Source organism: Megalops cyprinoides, chromosome 12 (genome assembly GCF_013368585.1).
Source record: "Megalops cyprinoides isolate fMegCyp1 chromosome 12, fMegCyp1.pri, whole genome shotgun sequence".
Lineage (NCBI taxonomy): Eukaryota > Metazoa > Chordata > Actinopteri > Elopiformes > Megalopidae > Megalops > Megalops cyprinoides.
In genome coordinates this window covers 22,576,884-22,595,734 of record NC_050594.1, presented here as the reverse complement: position 1 = coordinate 22,595,734, position 18,851 = coordinate 22,576,884, and the positions used below count along the sequence as shown (strand labels likewise).

The window sequence follows — 18,851 nt, the reverse complement described above, 5'->3', positions numbered from 1 at the left end:
CCCTTACAATTACAGTATTAAGTATTCAATAATCTCTGCAATCTCTATGAACACTAACGGTAGTTTGACGTTAAGCTACCCTCATCCGCGGCAGTCATCTTACATACACACAGATCAATTAGAAAGCTATCATTATTAGTAGTAGCTAACTAACATTTTGTCTAAAAAGTCTGTTAGCTATCAAAGTCATATTTTCAAGATTTTAATCATTGTGATGTAATGGGTTAACTATGGTTTTTATCAGAGGCTAAACTACTGTCAATACTCAGACCTCAGTCAGGTGTAAGTGGCTTTCTACTTGAACTACACGTTCCCTTAGCTATTTACCCATAGCTTCCTAGCAAAGTTAATCCAACACCATGAAGCTGTAAAGGAAATCCTTACAAGTAGCCAGTACAGAAAATGCCTACTATGATGTAACATTAAATATAAATGTGATAATAAATGTTTACTTTATGCATTGTCTAATGTATGCAGGCGGATAGATGCATCTTTGAGCATATTTGTGTATGTATACACACATACACATACACACACACACACACACACACACACACATATATACACACATACGTATGAAATATGTATATGCCCATAAAATACCTCCTGCAATTACTGAAAATGTACAAATGGTTCCTTGTACAAGGACACTCCACAGGATTACAGCTCTTTTACATTTGACCTAGAGGTACAAGTGTCTGCAAGTGATAATATAACTCTGAGACAATGCACCACTTCCACCAGTGACGCAGGAAGTCCAAAAGATGGAGAAGTGACATTAAGGCATGACCAAAGTCAGAAATGCGTAAATCATGCTGAAACATAAATAGTCCTTAGTTTGTAATTGAAATATTATTTGATTTTTGAAGCTCTTCTTGTGCAACATTATACAAGTAGCATCTGAGGTTTGGGAAGTGCATGCATGCTCATTTTTTGCATTTTCCAAACATATTAATAATACAAAATGATATTTATTTAGTTTATGTTTTGGCATGATTTTCTTCAATTATATGAGTGCAGCACATTGCAGAATGGGATCCCTTGTAGTTTTACAGAAGTTACTAATTTTATACTGATGGTATTAATCAAGACAATATCTGACAAAAACTTTTTTCCAGTACTGATCTAAATTGATAATTGTCTGACAACTGCAAAATTATGAGTGGGACCTACTGTAATCTTAGAGCTATTATCCACTGAATGTTTGTGGAGGGCGTGTCCTCATTCAAACAATGATAGGCAACCCACTATACATTTTTCAATTCCCTTAAACTGAAAACATAACCAGTCCTTTAAAAGACAATAACTGACATTGTCATGCTGTCTGTGTTGAAAAAAATTTCTAGATGCTCAAAGATTTCAGAAAATTTCAAAGGTTATGGTTTGTACCTTTAGAGATTAGACCCACTACATGGTTAGAGGAGGGATTCAAGACAAACTTACCTTCACATGAAAACATGTAGTCTAGATTAAAAAAAGGCTAAGTAAAACTTTCAAGAACAGCTGAGTACAGTCATGGTGACAAGTTGATTTCATAGAGAAAGACAAACAATATTAGCTCTGTATGTGTCTGTATATGTACTGTTCGTGTATTGCTAGTTTACACTATCTGAAAGAAACACAGTCAGCGCACTCCCAATAAATGAGCATATCTTTCCATTGACTTGATTTCCAGCTTATTTAAAAGTGGGCTGCATACCACAACCAAGTTTGGCACAAAAGCAAACCAAAGTTTCACTGTGTTGCATTTATGACTACTGATATGGTTTGCGTGCAGGATCCAAGGAAGTGACAATGTGTTGTGCTAGAAATTATTTTAAAAATAAGGGGCAGAATTTGAGCAAATATGTCTCCTCTGAATGCTTGATACTGCCCTTCATCACCACCAGCAGCAGGAGAGTTGTAGTCTGTGGCAGAGTGGTTACAGAGTTGGACTTTTGACCTCAGGGTCACAGGGGTTAATTTCTAGGTGGGCACTCCTATCATATGCCTGATATAGGAACATAACCTTAATTGTGACAGTAAGTATCCAGCTGTACAATTGTATAACATGTAAAAATGTAAGATATGTAAGCTGTCCAGGACAAGGGTGTCTCTTAAGTGGAAAAAATTGTTTTTAACACTATATCAGTAAACTGTAAACTGTAGACGCAATACTTTGCACAAAACCTCCAGAAATACAAACAGTCCACTCAACAATGTAAATCTGAATTTGAGAGTCTGAGAGTCTTGAGATACTTTAGTCTGGGTGTGCGTTTGAATTTTTCACAGCTTGTATCACTACTAACACTGTAAAAGACTACAGTACAATACCCACATTCGGTCTTACATTACTGCATAACACACTTCTAAGAACAGACTCTAAAGTATCTGAAATTTAAAGAATACAGCATGTTGTAATGGTGATGCAAGTGTTAAGTGATATAAGACCAACAGAGACTATAAGTTTGGTACAAAACCAAGAAATACAGCAGCATTATCAAAAATGAATGTCAACATACATTTTGTATGCTAGCCTTAAAAAAGCTGACAACTAAGTGTTATAGAGGGGACGGAAATGATGATGGCTATATTTGAGCTATTGATCACGTGGACATGCAAAATGTTTAAAATGTGCTCCAATACACAGTGCAGTAACACTTAACATAGACATGGGAGACAAGTCTCACTGCCAAATGTCCTTTATGAAGCTCACTGCTGAAACCTCATCTACACATCTGCAGTAGTATGTAGTGGGTTTCATTGCATGCAACTGGGTGGGGGGAAACCCAAAACACCTACAATGGAAAATGGCAGGCTATCTAGTGTAATAAAGAACACATGCAAGATTAAGTGAAATATTCCGAAGATATCAATACTGTCTGAATAGGTAATTCTGTGTAAATGATTCTAACTTAAGCAAAGTACAGTGTAAACATTCAGTATCATAACATTTTTATGCAATTATGCAATGGTTTAAAAATTACAGGGTATAGACCATATCAAGACATATATTGTGGTCTTTGTAGTTATGTACTTAACTACAATCGAAGGATAAAACACACAAATCATCTTCAGCCCCTGCTCACAAGTTAACTGAGTAATGCCAATGAACAAAAATAAGACAACATACTCAAACAAAAAACCCATATAGGAAGACTTTTTCCTTGCCCCTTTGAAGTTTAATTTTTACTTCAACCCTGCTTTTTATTGATTTGTTTCTTGATTCATTTGCCTACCACTGTCCAGTGCTGAAATCTGGATATTTCTGTCAAACAATAATTGGCTTTTTTTAGAAACACTATGACTGTGGATAATTGTGAAGGCAGATTGTTGTGAGATGGGGGCTATGTACATACATATACACATGCATACATACGCACACACGCGAGACATAAGTTAGTATCAACTAATCAGTGACTAGTACTCAGCTTCCAGCGAGGACTATAGATGCACTGAAATAAAGTCTTATACAGCTTTTGCAAATAAGATTTCAATGAGCCAGTGGCTGTGAGTCATTCTCTCATGCCACTAGTCATGCTGACTTTCAGCAGTAAATTATTCTGTCAATACTGAGCAGGTCCAAACTCTCAATGCACTGTAACACCATATTTGTAATATAATATTACAAAGACTTTACCGGTAACTGATTAGTCTATGAGTAGAATTATGGTCAGAATTGTACAGCTAGCTACATATTAATTGGCTAGCCAGCCAGCCTCGTTTGTTTTCTAGCTAACCATGTTCACTACTCTAAAGTATCTCTGTCACTGCTCAGATTAACCCAAAAGCAGAAAATCTGTTGTGATGCCCAGTCTTTCTTGGAACCTGACTGAGCCGCTGATTAGTTGAAACTGATGCATACTAGTGAATTACATTGTGTCCTGTATACAGTGCCTTTCAAAGAACTAAAAACATTTACTGTGTATTTGTGTCAGGGGTAACTCCTTTGGAGCTCCACCAATGACTAGTGCCCACCTGGGTGATGCACAGTAGCCATTTTGCACCAGAATGGTAGACATTGAGGGAGTTATATAGCCTGTCAAACTGAATGCTTATTAGATGGCCACACTGAAAGAGCCCAACTGGGAATTTGGCCAAAACACTAAGGAAACACTTACGCTACAAGTAAGTACAATAGAATCATGAATGACCACAGTGAGCAAAGACCTTGGTTTAATGTCTCATAATAGGAAGTCTCCTACAGCATGCTACTGCTCTGGGCCTTTGGTCTTCCACTGGGTCCAGACAGAAGATTGCCCCAAATAACCCAAATACATCACTTTTCTCAGGAGGTCTCCCACCCATATACTAATGAAGCCTGGTCCCACTTAGATTTACCCTCAAGCAGGAGAAAGTTACTGGGTTCCATGACTGCTGACCCTATCCAGACACACAGAGATCCTGAGGGATATAAGGAAGTAACAGTTTACAAATGTGTTATAAATTAAATATGGAAACTCAATATTAAATAGCTACCTAATGTGACATGAAAAACTATACTGTTCACTCTGTAAACATTTTTCCAAAAAAGCGAAGTACAGTGAATTTGATTGATGTTTTTGTTAGTATGAAAATAATCAATAACAAAGCCATGTAACTAGCTACCACAGCTAACTAAACATGATATTGGTCACAATTACATCGGCAGTTGTCGAAATTTTCATATCTGCCAATGCCGATAATTAACTTCTGATATTGGCCAATACCGATGTCGAACAAATATCATCGTGCATCCCTAGTTAATTTAATTAAAAAAAAAAAAATCAGGAGCCAGCTGCAGTGAGGTTCAGCTAGACACTAGTCTTCAAAACATGGCTTTAAATGTATTCTTGGCATTTTCTTGCCCCATATTTATTCAGTTTTGTTATTTATTTAAAGCAACTCTGTACAATTACATTGGACAATAAATTAACTACAAACTGCATAACCCTTTTGCTAGGGGTGTCTGAAACGTATCCATTTCAAATGAAGGCGGCTGTTCTTTCTTAAACCACACACCCTTAACCCTTCCAAAAATAAAATTTAGGGGGCAGGGCTATTTTGAAAACGTAATATGCAAAATTATTCAGTTCTTCAACATGGATGGACAAAAACTATACTAATTTCAAATCCTGCTATGAAATATTTGAATGTGTAATAATACTAATGATATTATACTTATACTATAGTCATTAACAATAACTGATTAAAGTAACTGTCGTAACAGTGCTAATCAACTATTCACTCTGACTCATGTTCTCAGTAGTGCTTTATATGGGACATGAACTGTTTGGGATTAATTGCAATGTTGCCAAAATGTAGTTCTGCTTCTTAGGTTGACACATAGTATGCTGGGAGTCAAAGTGCTGGTAGTGGGAAACGTGCTTTGTGGCTTCTGCCTGCACTTAAGATGCTGTCGGGCTTCACTTCCTCTTTCTCTTCATGTACACTGTGGAGTCGAATATTAGGGTGGAGGCAGATTGAGAGGAAGTGGTGTATTTAAGCAAAAATGAAGTCCAAAAATCTGATGATGCAATCTTAATCATAACCAGGTGGAATCACAATTTTTAAAAAACCGTGGCGTTTTTGTGTATTCTTAGAGCTAATTTTGTATAATTGTACACATGCTTTTCCACAGACGCAGATGGATTGGATTTTGCTCATCCCCGCATCTTTGCATGGCATAGTGACGTCTCCTACACCCCTCTCATTTCTTCACCATGTCATCTAGTGGATGACTCATCTCCATTTCATGCATTGCAGCTCATGAAAAATCCAAAACAACCCTTCATATGACACAAAAAGGAAACACATGCAAAGCATGGTGTTCCTACACGATTTGTTCCCTGAACTATAACTGCAATCAAAACGGATGTGAGGAAACTTATTTCATTCATTCTACTTTAATAATTCTCATTACACTACTGTCAGTACACTGTAACTAGTGATATTGTTTATTTAAAAAAAAAATCACTAAAAGCTAAAAGCAGATACTTCAGGTTGACATGTACATGATAGTAAAAAACAGGCAACATATTATAAGGACTAGCCAAAAAAAATCATCAAGTGGTAGAGTGAATATGTGAACACTCTTCACACAATCTTACATAGCATGAAGGATACATTTTCTGGTATGTTTGTGGTATGTTTGACCTTTTCTTTGTCTAGGGCCTGTAGCTAGTCAAGTTTGGCTACAATTCTAAAATCAATCCTTACTCAGTGCTGTTAAGTTTAACATATAACCCAACAAACTACAACTGAACTTCTCTGTACGATATCAGAGGGATTCCTTCCGGACTTAAGGTCATCTCTCACTTCTACTTTTACAGACAGTTCACCTTGTAGGTTATAGACGCATTCCACACCAGAATAAAGAGCGTATCAAATGGATACACTCTGCAGCCCATCCAATCCGTCCTTATTCAGGGTTCAACATTAACAGTTGCCCAATTGCCTGATCGGCAACAGTCAATTCAGTGCAACTATAGCATTTCACTTTGCAAAATCCACTGTTTCTGTGTGCCTGCCCTCAGGCAAAAAAACAACTATGTTGTGTGTTTTTGTGTGAAAAAGGAATGAGGCTGGTTATGTTGGGTCCTATGATCAATCATATCCATAACTACCTACCTGTGACAGCGGCAGCAGGCTAAATCAACTGCCTACTGTCAAAACGCTACAAAGCACTGATATTTCTGCCCTTCGTGTCTTTCACGGCTGCTTGTGGGGTTGGCCTCATAGTCCCTCCAATCAAGACAATTCTCAACTGTTTCTAACACTCAGCCATCTTATCTTCACTAATTAGCTAGCCTGCTACGTGACCAGCTAGCTAGCTACAGGAGCTAATGCTACGTTTTCTCCTGGCTAAGGCACCATTGGTATCATGTTTATATTTCTCCCACCTGATGAAGCCAACTCAGGCAGATTGGGCATTGACAGCGGCTCAGCATAGACCTGATATGAGATTTAAGGTCTCCAGTTTGGTACCATACATCCTCGCGCTCACATCTCATCAACTGGGAGCATGAGGTGAGAGCAGTGACAATTGTTCAGGTGCTTTTTAAAGAAAACAACATTGTTTTATGCAGAATCTGTAGCCCACAGCTGCAGAAAACAGAACCCTGAAAGCCTCGACAAACCCACAACACCAAATCCAATGAATCTCTGCATGGGGAGAATAAATCACAAAGCTAACAATAAGGTGATCAAAATTATTAGTCATTTTTATGCACTTCATGTTACAGTTAAACTACGCCACATCCAGGCAAGTGGAAATTCAGTTTGGGCAAGTAGGTGTCTGACAAAGTGAGGAAAAAACCTTACTGTTGAAGCTTGTTAATGAAAAAACACTGAACTGCACCATCACACTGAAAATACACTAAAGCTGTATTAGAGTGGTTAGAAATAGAGAAGCGGGTTTCACTGCTGTTTCCAGAGTTGTCAGGAGACAAAACCCCCAAAATGTCTAGATGTAAAATGCCATGTAAATATCATCAAAAAAATTCAGTTTAACTACTGCAACCATGAATATACCATGTTGATAAGTGAAGCAATAACAGGACCTTGAAGGTTTGAAGGGGGGAAAAAGCAAACCAACACTGAAAGTGTACTTTCAAATTGCCATGAAAAAAAGTTGTAAATGTCATAATAAAAATTAACTGTCAAATGACCATTTCATGGAAGTAAACTTCAAGAACCACAAATAAGAATGAAATCTGGAGATTCTGAAATTGAAGTATGGGAGATATATTTCTTCAGTTCGTAATTTATGACAGGAACAAGGCCACACAAAGATGGACAAAAGAGAAGCACAGCTGTAGTTTGATGAACCCTATTTTTGGTCTTTATAATAAAATGTAAAAGATCTTGGATCTCTGAGGTCACAAAAGATCCTACAGTAACAAATCGGGCCCTCATAATCTGTCTACATAACAGTTACATACTTCAATCGCATAACTATATCCTACCTCTCCACCACAGCTGATGTTTGGTGAGGGTTCAAGGGCATACTGGCTCTATTTCATCCCAACAGTGGGTGTCAGATGTCAGTGGTGGGTTAAGTGAGGTTCCCTCTCTGGATAAAGCATTTTGAGACCTGATGAGACCTGAAGTCTTACACAAAAGCAATAAATAAATGTCAGTAGCACATAACATCAAGAAACTACAATGTCAAATTCTGTACTGATATTCCATATGGTGCACAGGTTTTTAGTTTTGTGCTTTGAAAAGCATTGCAGATTTCAACTAGCATGACAGGAAAAGCTAAAAAAAAAAAAAAAAAAACTTGTTACCGAGAGCACGAGTTTGAACTCCACCTAATTCTTCTCCTTGAAAATGATTTTCAAAACTTAAGTGGAAGTCTACATGTTCTTTCACTGATAAAGCTAGGCCTACAAAACCCTAGCTACCCTACTAAAGAAAGCAACATTCTAGCCATGAAACCTTTCCGTTATCTGATAAAAAAAAAAAAAGACCACTTCTGCAGTTAGCAAACAAACATGGAAGACAAGTTTTTGCCTGAAGACATGCGTATTGTTTATACTGGTACCATCTGAATTATTAACCTGCTCTGAAAAGGAAAAAAATACAGGATGCACGCAGCTACCCAACCCATGGAAGGCCATATCCATTTCATAGAAATAATTAGGCTTAATTTTTAAAAGTATATAACATTGGGCTACCCATCACAAAAGAAACAAAACTTCCGTTTGTCATTGTCCATTAAAAATAATAAAAGCCTTAAAATTCTTCGCTGTCACAATGTAATGGGAGGGAAAAAATGAATGAGTAGATATAACCAATTTTCTGCATGAGACAGCTGCTAACCAACCCTTCATTACTGGATTGAGGAAACTACCCCAACTACAATGTTCTGGTACCATGTGCTTTGGCAGTATAGTAAATTAAAGCATCCCATATGTGTATCAAAAGAAGCAAACTATTCTGAAACATCAATCACACCACATATTAAGAAGATCTCAATCTGAACCGCAACCATTTGGCAAATTAAAACCTTGAGCTGCGATTACAGAAAAGGGGGACCACAAATTTGGACTACTGCAGAGTCTCAGGGAGCTTTGATGTGAAAGCAGTCTTTGGGGATTTGATTCAAATTACTAGAGCTGATGCAGGAACCCAGACGAAAGACAAAAAAAAGATCACCATTTAAGACATGGAGATCTATGAAGAATAGTCTTTTAATACATGGTTGATTAACCCCTGAATTCATTTGTTCAGCTTAATTATCATAAAACATCACAGTAGCACCAAATCGGCATTCCCAGAACTGCAAACTGTATGCCATTTTATACATAAGCTTCCCAAATGCAAATTACATAACATGTGTATATGTCTCCATGTCTGCATAGGATTCAGCCTTATTTTTGGCCTGTCTTCTTTGCTTGTAAAGCTTCTTGTATTTTCATCAGACAAGGAAGCCAAAATCCTTTGTCTTCAAAGAGTATGGAAATTCAGGAAACAAGGATCACAATTTTGCATCTGTACTCTTTCCAACCCCTTTTTCTAGTGCAGAAAGCATCCCGAGCAGAGTCGTGCAGAAACATTTGCAGGTCCAGCTCACCAGCTTCATTTAGCTTTCCATTGCAGTGCCCAGGCTGTAATGTCACACGAATTTGTACAGAGGGTGAGAGGTATGTCCTTGCAGAGGACATTTTTTGCAGAGAGCATTTTAAGCAATTTGATAAACGAACATTCATCGGCTCAAAGAGGGAAAATTCTGGTAGTGAAACCCACTTTTGTCACCAACCCTGCATGAAACTCTAGTTCTGTTTAAGTAATGACTCAGAACAAACAGATCTGTATTCTCTCACACTTTCAAGCTGGACAAATAATTCACAAATATTAACAAGAATGAATAATATTTTTTTATTATTAATTAAGAAGCATTGAAATATCAATGAATAGGTGATCTCTTATTCGAACAATCTGATATTGTGTCTCACTCCTTGTAGACATCAAAGTAGAATAAATGTACATTTACATCAAACTCATACTTTTGTTTCACAAAGCAAGTGCTACCCAACATGGAAAAAAACAGCAACAGTCAGCTATACTACTATCGGTCTTCATAAGCAGTGCAAAAATATACTATAAATAACTAAATTATCAAGTACCTACACTGGCAAAGTGGAAGAACTCGTTACAAGGCAATCTGGATATTCAAACTTTCAATATGTAAACTTCCACACTTTACAGAATATTGACCAAATACCCATTTAACATTTTCATTTAAGAGCTTTGGCACTGAGTGATGCAACACCACATGAACCTTACCCTTGCTAGCCTGGCTTGCTTGCAAGGAGACCAGCACCAGGTAGCACACAGGGCTAGCATTTCATCATTGGTGCTTGTTGAACTCAATGGAAAAAGTAGGCTTCAACTGAAGCCGTACACAGGCCAGAAAGCCTGGTCCCAAGATGACAATAGAACAAGAACATTTAAGCAGATGTAGTCAGGCCTTGGCTGGTCCAACTAGAAACAAGGGTATGCTTCATTCACCTGCCCATGTGACTGAAAATATGCATGTTGCTTAGGTGCCCATAAATTAATTTACATATTAATTTATCAACAGCAGTTTCTGACAAAGGATGCTTAACAAAGAGATGACTGTAGGCTAATGCAACCTTTGGTGGTGGATAAACAACTCACTCAACTCAGCACACCATTTCGTGTAGCCCTAAAATATCAAAGTAAACAGCAATTAAGAGGGAACATGGTCTCCAACAACAGTACAGTCTTTTTGCTACCTGAAAATTAACTGAACAACTTTACCTTACCTCACACTTTGTCCCTGTCTCTTTCAGAAAATACAAGAATTAAAAAAAAATATTCAAAAACACAAAGTCATTCTCTCTGACATTTAGAATAGTTTCAGTCTACTCCTAAAATATTTAGAGGAAGCGATGACTACAAGAGGGAAGTGGCTTGAGTTTAAATATATAATTTCACTCTAGCCATGGGAAGGAAAGGAAGAGACTACATACATACACAGTTTAATTATAGAAATATTAAAAGTACTGATTATTATTACTATGCAACAGAGCAATCCCTCTACCTTGATCTAAAAAGATACTATGGAAGTTTCCTTAAATAAGAGTATATGACGTCTAATTTCAAGAGGTCCGCAAATATTCACCCTCTACGTTTAGTTTGTGAAACCACGAAAACAAGAAATGACCGGAAATGGCTTGGTTTGCCTCCTTCAGCCTCTTGATAAAACTAGCCATATGAAATGGCTGCACCCATGCAGTTCACACCAAATACAGAACCAAAACTGCATCGCTCTGTGCAGCTTTGTCAGACAGCTTCCTGCACACAACACCCTTCCCGTGTGAACAGAGAAAAAAATAATCCATTGCAATTAGAATATATATATATGTAATATATATACATATAATATGTACACACACACAGCCAGATGTATATAGATAGACAGATGCATGCAGGCAGACACACACACACATCAATCCACATATTTCAGCCAAGTACACTGCAGCACAGTAAGCAGTTTAACCTTTTTCATCCTTTTCATTCAACATTTTTCATTCTAATATTCCTTTTTTGGGGAGAAAGCTGCTTTGGAATTGTGTAATGAACTGCTAGTGCAAAGACATCTTCCAAGCGTTAAAGTCCCACCCCCCCAGAAAAAATCTGATCAATCAAAAAGAACTGTAAGGCACAGGGACAAAATAATCAATGACTGAACCACCAATAACCACAAATCAAAAATCCGGTAATGCTAAGTGTTAATTCAGCTAATAGCAATCCATGTGTAATTTGTACCAGTGCTGTAATATGTGATTAATAGGGAGGAGAAGCTTCTGCATAGATACATAGGCCTGGTTAGCGCATTTACAGGGAATTAAAAGGCAAAATTACAACTTCAATACATCTAAATAAAAAGGTGGCATATTTCATTAAAATACAGAGAATCAACAAACATAAGAATGTATGGAAATTAACATTTACATATAAAATGTTTAGTATAAAAAATGGATATCCTGTTTCAGATCAATCAATGCATTTATTAGTAAGCAACACAAAGGACACTTAAATGCACGTTACATGGGTATAATAAGACTGAAAAGAAGTGTCTGCATTAACATTACTGTCGTGCAGTTTTTAGCAGCCACACCCTGTTCTCTCCCCTACCTTTTGTAAGATCATTTTAAACAAAAGGCTAAGACAAGTCCCCAGTACACTTACCTTACATCTCTCACACAGGTATTCAGTCAATTTAGAGAAATTACAAAGTGATGTGAAGCACACACTCGTTTAGCTTACTGTAAGCAAATCACGGAGGTAAATTCACATTTTAAAAATCCATATTTTCTGATTAAATATATTCATCTAGGTCCATATACAGACATTTGGTGGTTTAAACTGTATGCTATTACTGTATTCTATTGGTCATGGTCAGTATTTTAGCATCCTAGCATGTGGTTTAATTATCATCCTCCTCTTCACTTTATATTAAAGGTTTAAGATGGTTAAGCAATCTAACCTTAGTACTGCCCTTCTCTGATACCAAAAGGACAAATAAAATACATGTTAGCTACACACAGGAGGCCTGGACAGAAAAAAATTAAACTACTTAAACCATATGATAAACATGAGCATAATCGAAATGCCGCCCATACCCATGTTGCACAAACAGACGTGGCACACTATACCGTGCGGGTGAGTGGGATTCACAAGAATACCACATTCCACATCATTTTTTAAAGCATGAGTCAAACAGACCTTTGCAAACGTGTCTAACGCAGTTACTGTGTTCTGTGTGATGTGAGAATATGGGCACGTATGTACGGATGTTCAGCAGCACTGCTGAACACGCACAGGCGGAACATCATGTTTTTGAGGGAAAAAAAATACATGGACAGTGGTAAATCCATACATTTGGCACCTTGCAAAGGATATTACTATATTAACGAATCGCCAAGGAGACGGGAGTCATTCATTAAAAATGAGAACAAATATGCAGGTTCTGCATAGGTCTGTAATGTATGAAACACTGTCTGACATATTGTAAATGAATCAAAATGGCATCCTCACAGAGCTTCAAAACACTTGCTTCTTTGTGCCTGGTGCTTTCGTCAGCCACATATGCTATTGTTAAGCATTATAAAAAATGTTTCTAAAGCAAAGACATATTTCTATAAAACCATTAATAGAAAATCATTTTAGATCAGATCAAGGTTTTTTCTTTGAATTAGATTGTGAGCAAGAAGAGAAAACACATTTTTTTTTCCATTTTTTGTTGTCTCTATATGAAAGAAAAACATGCAATGGAACATATCTGAAATGATCCGAGAGATTAATGTCTCTGTACATGACATTAATGAAACCATTAAATCTATGGAAGCACCAGCAAATATGGAAATATTTCTACAGTAAAGCACCCATACAGAGTGAGGTGAAAATGAAGATACAGACATTCTAAATGCAATCCTGTCTTGCCGATATAAATACCCTGCATCATCAATGGTATTAGAAAAAAAATGTCGTTCTAAGGAGTGGCCGCTGGTCACGTTTCCGTCCTGGTAAAGCTATTCCCGATTGCAGATAGAATCTTTGTGTGATCGCCTGTGCGGTGCTGAAACATTCTGTACTGTACAGCTTACTTTGAATGGGCAGCCAGGTACTTTATGAATGGAAGCGATCACGTGACCGCAGCACCTCCCGAGCAGATATTTCTCACTGACTGTCAACAAGCGCACGCAGAGATCAGCCCATTAAAACAACACGGATTTCCAGCGTGAAACGAACGAACAGTGCAAAAAACTGCCACGGCACATGTTTATAATTACAACAATGTTGCATTGTGGACATATATTCTGCACATATCGTGCGCTACGACGTTCTTTTAACATTTTTTATGAATGGAGATTGTGGTATGCAAATGAGTGTGATTGAGAAAAATATGGCGTCTTCGGCTTTTTAAGTCTCTGACATTGCAGCCAGCAGTTTGCAGCCACTTTTTACTGATAAACAACCCGTTTGAAAAGCTCGGTCTGAACTGTCATATTTTTTAAAAGAAAAAAGACGGATTACTGATGTATGAAATGTGAATATGTAAAGAGAATAAAAGACAATGAAATGCACTGGTAACTACAACGTGTTTTAATATTGACGATTAGGTCCCTGCAATTCAGATATTTTCATTAATCAGGTTTTATTTCCGCGTGGATTTTAACCTAATACTGCATCAAAAACACTGTAACATGAATATACGCAAATGTGTCGATTATATTAATAGAATATATTTGCTATATCCAAAAATCCATTCCTAAATTTGAAGTGGCCTAGACTGTCCATTTAATAATATACAGAAATATGAACATTACCTTTTCAACTGCTGATCTCATTTGGCATTTGATTAACGTTTGTAAATGAAACAAATTCTACAAGATGCTACACCAATACGGTTTATTAATATTATTATTTTGATTAATGGTTGAATGCGACCCAAGTGCAAGGCATATTGGCGCTTTTAACTGTAATATAGCTTATGACCCTGTAATCGAAACATTTTCCTAAAGTGCTGCGAATATGAAACTTTACAGATTTACAATATAATCAAATAAAACCGGCGATATGAAATGGGTCAATCCAAAGAGTTAGCTAGCGTTAGCTGTGTTAGGTAACACATCAATTTCATTTAATTGTTGGCTAACACGCTAATGCATTGCCAGCCATCATCGCCAGCTTTATGCAGCCCGAAACCTCATTCGGAACCTTCAAATACCTGACTACAAGACGAGATACGTGAAGGACATCCTTGCAATCCATCAAAAGGAAGAAAAAATACATATACACTTACTCGTTGTTTGGATTTGTCGATTCTTCGCTCATTTTTTCTCACGGGGATCCAAATCCTAGCTGTAGCACCGACAACGCAGGCACGGCGGGGAAATTAACCGCAAATATCACCATTTTCTTTCACACAAGAACGCCAGTTATCGGGTAAAAATAAATGGTCTACAATGTGAATACATTACAGCTCTGTTTCGGAGACCAAATTGGACTAAACTGTGAACGGGGATAGGAACCGCGGGTTCATTTTCTCTTGTCCAGAAATAAACGCCGAACACAACAGAAAAGGCATCTTTACCATTACCCTACGGAACGATTTACACACTCCAACGATTTAATAAAAATACATCAAAAAACGAAATATGGCACGTTATTCGTAGCAATTCCCTCGGCAACTTCGCTGGACACCAGCACTGATCAGGGTTGCAATGTCACTTCGTCGCAATAGATCTTCAGCTTCCGCAGCTGGGAAAAAAGTTTGGAACAATATATGTTTTGATACTTGAACAAAAAAGAGAAAAACAGTGGTAAGACTTAATGAGAAGTTGCTATGCATCTGCCTTCCACGAACTCCATTTTCATTCGGGCAGTGCACATCGGAAAACTGGGCGGAAGCGTTGACCTCAGCTCTCGAACGGAATCCTTCCGCGATGCTTCAGAAAAACACGTGCGAATACACATTTATTAACATAAGAAACCAAATTCCATACATTACCGCACGTAATAACGTGTGCATTTTATTATTATGTAAGGTTCTCTCCGTTTAGCGCAAAAGCATGTTGTTTTCCCAAAGTTGCTTCAAAATAGTTCCCACTTCCCAAAAGAAGTTACCTCTCGATCACTCAGAGTAGTGATACATAGAAAAGGGAAGAGTCCGTGTGATAGCACGCAAAGTAGAGCTGCTAGGTTAACTCTTACAGACAGTATAGCAATGCCTTATTTACATAGTTTAGCAACATGGCTTAAAGCACGATTTGTTCAATGCTACACGTTCAGACAGAAACTTTGGTTGCTAATGCATGCGATTTGTAATAGTGAAAATGCAAGTGAGAGGAATATTTTTGAATGGAAACAGCCCATGCTCAATGTTTAGAATAATAAGTTATATTAGAGTGTGATTTGCAATTTGCAGATTAATAATTGTACTGTTTTATGTGCTTTTGAATGTCGATCTTCTTGGAATCCCTGAGATGGTCTGTAGCCTACTTGCGCTCTTAAATCTGAGGGGATTTTGATCTGTGATATAGACCGACGAGTTTAAGCCGTTTCGATTTTAGTGCACAGGCAAAGATCAGCAGCTGTTCTTTGCGTGAAACTAATGGAACATTTGGGTCAGATACAAGAAAATTAAAATTACACAAATGCCATATTACTATTGCTATAATCCTAGCCATGTCATTAAAAAGTTACAACCTGAAAAAGAAAACCAAATTAAATTAACATGGGTTCAGATACACAAAATGAATACGTGACAAATCCTTTTCTTTTCTGTAATGACTCATTTTGGGTTTGTTGCAGTCATGTTGCAGGGGTTAATTCTGCAAGCAGGCCTATACATTTATTAATCCATATTCCATCATACCTGTGAATTACCATGTCTGACACTTCTTATGAATGAAAAGCCTCATACGATAATTAAATAGATTGCAATATACTTAGAAATGTGCAGTTCAGCCAAGAATATATAGTGAATACATGTAAAACGTATTCATGCAAAGCAGAAATATTTTGTAATATACTAAAATGGCAATCAGATACATATTCTCAATATATCAGTTGAGATTTTAAAAAAAATTAAACTTTATTTAATATATTCTCACTATATTATTTTTGTATGGGACTGGTAATATCCATTTACCCTCTATCTTGATCATTCTCAGTTTATGTGTCCTTCATTGATGACTGCTATCTATTGCTGTAATCATGCAGTCAGTTTTTTTCATTGTATAATTACATTTCCATTCATTTCATTTAACCTATTCAGAAACTATGGTTTCATTGATGTAACCACTTTTGAAGAAAAACAGATTTTGTCTAGATTACCAACTTGAAAGCTTTTCAGCATTGGCACTATTCTGAAGAAAAGAGTCACTCATAATTTTTTTTTTTTTTTTTTCTGCTATGGATGTTTGTATCAAGTCCAAATATGAATAAACTAGTTTTGAATGTTAAAATAGTAAACTATAGTGAAAGTTACAATTTTTCTTTTATGTCAATAATAAAATTATAGAACAAATGACATCCACAGTACATAGCTTTTGTTTGGCTTGGAGTGTCACTGGTAATGCATGATGCAGAAACAGTGATTAAGCAAAACCAACGCTTCAAAAAGAAGTTGGAATAATGGCTGACATCTGTGTGATCTATGAAAAATAACTTTAAGACCATGGCGAGTGGCAATTATTTTGGAGGAGGCAATGGGATTTTGGGTGGCCTAGCCCAACACAGCATGCTGCATTCAGCCAGGTGAGGGAGCTTTGAATTACAGCAGCAAGTCCCACCAGGGAGTTTAAACAGCTGGGTTACAAACTTAGAGCATCCCCAAAATGGTATTGCAATGCTGATATTGTTCATCAAGTTGCATGGGAAAGGAGGCATGTAGCAACAAGCGAATGCCAGCGTATGCTCGTACAAAAGGAGTCCTCCCTGTCCAGTGAGGAGGTGATGTTGAAGAGGGAGCCATACGTTATAAGCCCTAATGTGGACATATTGGATCCTTGGTGTGTACCCTGTCCATAAACAAAAGTGGGTTGTTTATTATGCTAATGGTGTACTGTTGTCTCCTGTGTAAGGGTCAGAGAGGTTTACAGATCAGTGAACACTGAAGTCATACGCTGTCAGTGTATCTTACTAAATATTTATCAGATGCTTTTAAACACAGTCGTGAACCACATGAGAATGTGTTTTAAAACAGCAGACAATAAACAATAACATAACACATATGTAGAGTAATTAAAATTCTACAGGACCAAGTAAGTTAAAGGTGTGCTTTGACAGTTTGCATTTATTTATTTGCAAAGGGCAGCCATTATCATTATCAGCAATGTGCTCATGTCAAAAGCAATGCGGTGCCATGCTGACTGTCTTCTCATATAATGGACACTAACCTAAGTGAATTTCTATAAAATATTGTTGGGTGTGCAATATGTGCGGGAGCAGAGTGGGGAGTTATGTAAGAGTTTTATGTTATTGGATTTCTTTGCTGGGTGGAATGAAGAGATTGGGTTGAATGATTCTGCTCGGTTGTCATAGTGACAGTATGTTGTGTGAGAAGTTTCTTTGTATTTCACTGGCTTCAATACATTCTGCGCCATGGTTCTATGTGGCAATGCTGTAATGTGTCCGCTGTTGGCAATGTCTATATGTTTTGTGTACCTGAGGTAAAACATTGACTGTGTCTGCATGCAGGTGTTAACACCTAAAGATTCAGTGTTGTATAAGACCAGGAAGGGAGTGATCTGAGGCTAAACTTGATGGGAAACCTGAACTCCTACTCAGTTCAACGATGGTGGCCACATCACTCATTGATGGAGTTTACACAGAGAGCATTCTGGTTAGGTTGCGCATTGTATATCTCTTGAAAATTTGTGTTACATCTATATAATTTCTCAGACAAAATAACCATACTGTTGTGCGGTAAAATAGTTAGGAGCTGTCATTTGTTACTGCCGATGTCACTATTAATAACTGTCCCTCAACTACTATTACAATAATGCCACCATTATTAATAATCTACAAACTGCAATATTTAATGCTTCAAAACCTAACTAGCTATTTACCCCCGTAAAGAGGCTGTGCCATTTTACAGCATATGAGAACAAACTGATACCAGTGCTTTTTATAAGGAACTGCTGGAATAGTATAGCTGTTATTTCCATCATGTATTTGTATGGATGGAACTCCAGAAAAAGATTAAAGAAAAAATATTTTTGTTAGAATGTCTCCTACAAAATAGAATGATGAAATTGCATACTAATGCCAAATTGTGTACTAAATTTAGAGCAATGACTGTAAGAGATCGATGCTTCTCAAAAATCATGCATGGCAGTCACATAATG

At 37.2% G+C, this 18,851-nt stretch overlaps 1 protein-coding gene across 1 annotated transcript in view; it reads right to left on the bottom strand.

Annotated features, from left to right (window-relative positions):
* The window catches only part of spred1 (sprouty related EVH1 domain containing 1), a 39,739-nt gene extending 24,370 nt beyond the window's left edge, over window positions 1-15,369 (bottom strand). The window contains exon 1 of the mRNA XM_036541477.1: window positions 14,801-15,369. Within this exon, the coding sequence (XP_036397370.1) occupies window positions 14,801-14,832 (32 nt within the window). The 5' untranslated portion in view covers window positions 14,833-15,369. The remainder of the gene's footprint in view (window positions 1-14,800) is intronic.
* Window positions 15,370-18,851: the final 3,482 nt, after the last annotated feature.